The following is a 3,470-nucleotide window of genomic DNA, read 5'->3' as shown; positions in this document are numbered from 1 at the left end:
CCTCCATGCAGAGCGCAGCATATGAGGCGTGGTTCCCCCTAGTCCTTCCCAAAAATGAGAAGCGCGAGGGTTGCCTAAGAAGTCGTGAGAATCGGAGGTGAGGGGACAGGGGTGTGGTATGGTCGAGGTACGTTGCACTTAAAGCCTTCCTTTAGCTCATCCACTGAGTTCGTTTTATTGCCGACAAGCTAGGCCTGCGGGTTGGAGGTTGTATAGACGTCTCTTGGAGATACCATTACTGGTTATCAGCTTCACTGATCGTGGCATAGGGGAAGGAGAGCATGTTTTCAAGGCGCCACTACCGCCTATATTGTGGGTCCTAATGCCTGTGGCGATCCTGTTCGACGTTTTCTTCCTTTGACGCTGAGATTTAGAGCTTTTGTCCCAGATTCCACGAAGTATTGAGGCCGCTTTATGCTTGATTCCTGCAAGCCGTGCGGTACATGCAGCGATGTCCCGACGCCAAATGGCGTGCATTTTCTTTTCTGCGGCGCAATTGCGCACATTAATCCTAACACGGTTGGATATAACTCGTCGACTCTCGATCGTAAACTTATCCGGATTCTTAACAACGATTTGCGATGTCTTGAACAGCTGACACCTTTCAGCGAAGAGGTCGCGAGGCGTGTTGTCTGATTTGAAAAAGAGGTTGTAGGCAGTGAAATACGCACGGCGACAGTTTGCCAGTTCTTTAAAAACGACAATATCGTCTCGAGTAATTCTACCCCTATTCGACTTTATGATATGAGATAGCTTGACATAGTCTACGAAGGGACTTGGCTCCCCAGATTCAAAGTCTGGTGGATTGCTAGAGAGGATAGGGCATTTCGAACCAAAATTCTCGACATAATTACAAATGGAAATAATAATGATTGAGTCCTCTGATATTGTCTCCTCGAATGAACTGGCGACAGGAATCCCGCAGCCTCGCGAGTCGTTTATCCATAGAATCTCCTCGTTGTGCTCGGTATCTGCAATGTTGTCCAGACTGGGTCTTGCTATTCTGAATGGTTAGCTGGGAATAGGGGACGAATTTGATTGAATGTGACAACTCAATGCCCCTGCTGATGGGATGAAATGTGGAAGCCAAAGTCTGAAAGTGCAACAGACCCAAATGGAAGCGGGGATATAATGGGAATAAGATATAAACGCTATTGAGGTAAGTCTGTAAGTAAAGCTAGCATTATATAGAAATAGAAAAATGAACTTTCTTCGGTTTGCGCGTGTGTGGCGGGGGTATCCAGTGAATGAGAGGAATGGTGGAAAAATATGTTGAGACGTGAAATATACAACCGTATCCGCGAACTATGTGTAGAATAAAAGAAGGGGTTGGGGAAGATCATATGCTAGGCCAACAACCTTCACTGTAAATAAAATGATTAGTTCCAATGTTTTTCCTCCGCAAGGATAAACAACTCAAACTCCATGAACTCGAAAACAATACAGGGTCTATATCATGATTGCAAATATCCAGAAAACGACAGAAATTTTCATCTCTCAAAGGAGAGCTAACAACTGCAGGTACTCCCAAGCGAGGATAGAACCCGTCTACGTTATTCGCACCTGCTGCGTGAGATGTTGCACGTAGAAAACAAATTTTGTCCATACTTCCATGGATAGAGTGTGGATCCGATGACTGGCTCCTCCTATTGGTATCCAATTAATAAGAGGTTATTGGTATAATAACGTGAGAGAAATTATACCAAACCTGGCCTTAACAAAAGTATTTGCTGAAGGGGCGAGGTCGATTTTAGGCTCCATGCTTCATGAATCATCCGAACGAGGTAGATCGATATCAACAACCCAGGGGGCATGCACTGGGTCATATTGGACAGTGACGATGCTGGCGTTGACAAACAAGGTCTCCTCTCCCACCTTCAAGGGATTATCAGCGCCGTCGCGGCTGACATTAATATAAGAGGCTCGATCCTTGAGCACGGTCGATTGATCAAGATTTATATTCGTTACTTTCTCCCCCGCCCATTCCATTCGTTGAGCACCATATCCTTCATGGATATGGCCAAAACAATGGAGGCGAGGTTTAGCTCGGGTAACCGCGCGTCGAAGGTGGTCGCAACCGACAGGTTCACAGCTGATAGTCTCATCCATAACCCCTCTTGGAGGCCCATGAGTTATCATAACATCCACAGTAGGAAAATCGGGTACTGGGTTTTGCGCAATGAATTGTGAGCCTTCCACGGCAGGGTTGAATCGGTCTTGATGACGCTTGTAGGCGAAGGCCCATCGACAGAATTCCGGCTGGTACGGAGACGCATAGACAGTGAATCGGGCGCCGTTTTTCAGAGTGAACGTTCTCAATTCCTCATCCATATAGACGATGCCGTGTTTCCTCGCCTCCTCCCCGCAGTACATGTCCCTGATCTTAACCAGGTCTTCCCTAGTTCTGTGTCGACGATATCCGAAGCTATTATAGTAGTCCTCGTCAAGAGTGATGTCATGATTCCCCGCAATGACAATCTTTAGCTCTGCATCCGCGTTCTTGAGCATGCCAATTGTCGCCTGGTGCTCGCTCTCCTTCCCGACCATGGTGAGGTCGCCGGCGTGTAAGAGGACATCTGAGGAGGGGAAAGGTAATCGAAATGGAGACCAATTGTCCGGTGGCAAAGGCGTATATGTATGCGTATCGGAAATGATGCAGAAGCGGGTTTTCACCTCATTTGGGGGACTGTTCGCCGCCATGCCTTCTGTGTTCCGACTCCGTACGACGTTTGCTGAGCGGTCGTTGGGGGTTAGCCTCGCGATGGCACGGGAAGCAACAAGAACTTGTCGTGTTCGACTTTGATTATAATGAGGGCTGGTTCAACGGTCATGTGATCAATATTTCAGCTAGCCATTGGAAAACAGCTCCAGATTGGGACAGTTGTTTCAATGTATGGGAAGATATTCAACCCGCTTGGAGATATTTACGAGATCTACACGTAATAAATTTTGAACGTACGGCGGAATTTCACGTTTGCTCAACTAGAAGGGTAGAAACGGCCCTAGGGAGATATTCCATGTTAACAAAAATGAAATAGAAAAGGAAAATTTCATTCCGACAGGTAAAAAATGTTCAGAGCTCTGCAGAGATCCCACCCTAACAGGTGCTGTAAAAGTATCACATAATTTTATTTTCGAAAAATTTGCTGAACTCCAACCAAACCCATCAATCGTCACTCCCACGCAACCCTGCCTGCCCCTCCCACTCTACTTCCTGATCGCACGCTGGTAAAAGGCTAGCTCTTCTCCTTCCAGGATATAACCATCGACACGGCCACTCTGGCCAGGCCGCGAGGAAACCACAGCATACAACCGACCGGCCTCGAATTGTTTCTCAAGTGCTGGCTCGACCTTTCCTTGGGCGGCGAATCGTGCCGCTTGCTTCTTTTCTACACTCTTGCTCTTCTTCTCCCTCCGCTACCTCAGCTCCGGCCTTTTTGTTGGCGTCTTCTACCGAGGGCTTGGCCGTA

General features: G+C 47.4%; 2 protein-coding genes across 2 annotated transcripts in view; both read right to left on the bottom strand.

Annotated features, from left to right (window-relative positions):
• Positions 1 to 1,764: 1,764 nt before the first annotated feature.
• Positions 1,765 to 2,547, bottom strand: HCAG_06039 (predicted protein; the record flags this gene model as incomplete). The annotated part of the gene is made up of 1 exon (XM_001538384.1): positions 1,765 to 2,547. One exon carries the CDS (start codon positions 2,545 to 2,547, stop codon positions 1,765 to 1,767), a length of 783 nt encoding a protein of 260 aa, XP_001538434.1.
• Positions 2,548 to 3,207: 660 nt separating this feature from the next.
• Positions 3,208 to 3,470, bottom strand: part of HCAG_06038 (predicted protein) — a gene marked incomplete at both ends in the record, with an annotated part of 720 nt that continues 457 nt past the window's right edge. Inside the window, one exon of the mRNA XM_001538383.1 lies at positions 3,208 to 3,389. Within this exon, the coding sequence (XP_001538433.1) occupies positions 3,208 to 3,389 (182 nt within the window). The remainder of the gene's footprint in view (positions 3,390 to 3,470) is intronic.

This window comes from Histoplasma capsulatum, genomic scaffold, assembly GCF_000149585.1.
Source record: "Histoplasma capsulatum NAm1 scaffold_7 genomic scaffold, whole genome shotgun sequence".
NCBI classification, from domain to species: Eukaryota; Fungi; Ascomycota; class Eurotiomycetes; order Onygenales; family Ajellomycetaceae; genus Histoplasma; species Histoplasma mississippiense.
This window is presented reverse-complemented; position numbering and strand designations above follow the sequence as displayed.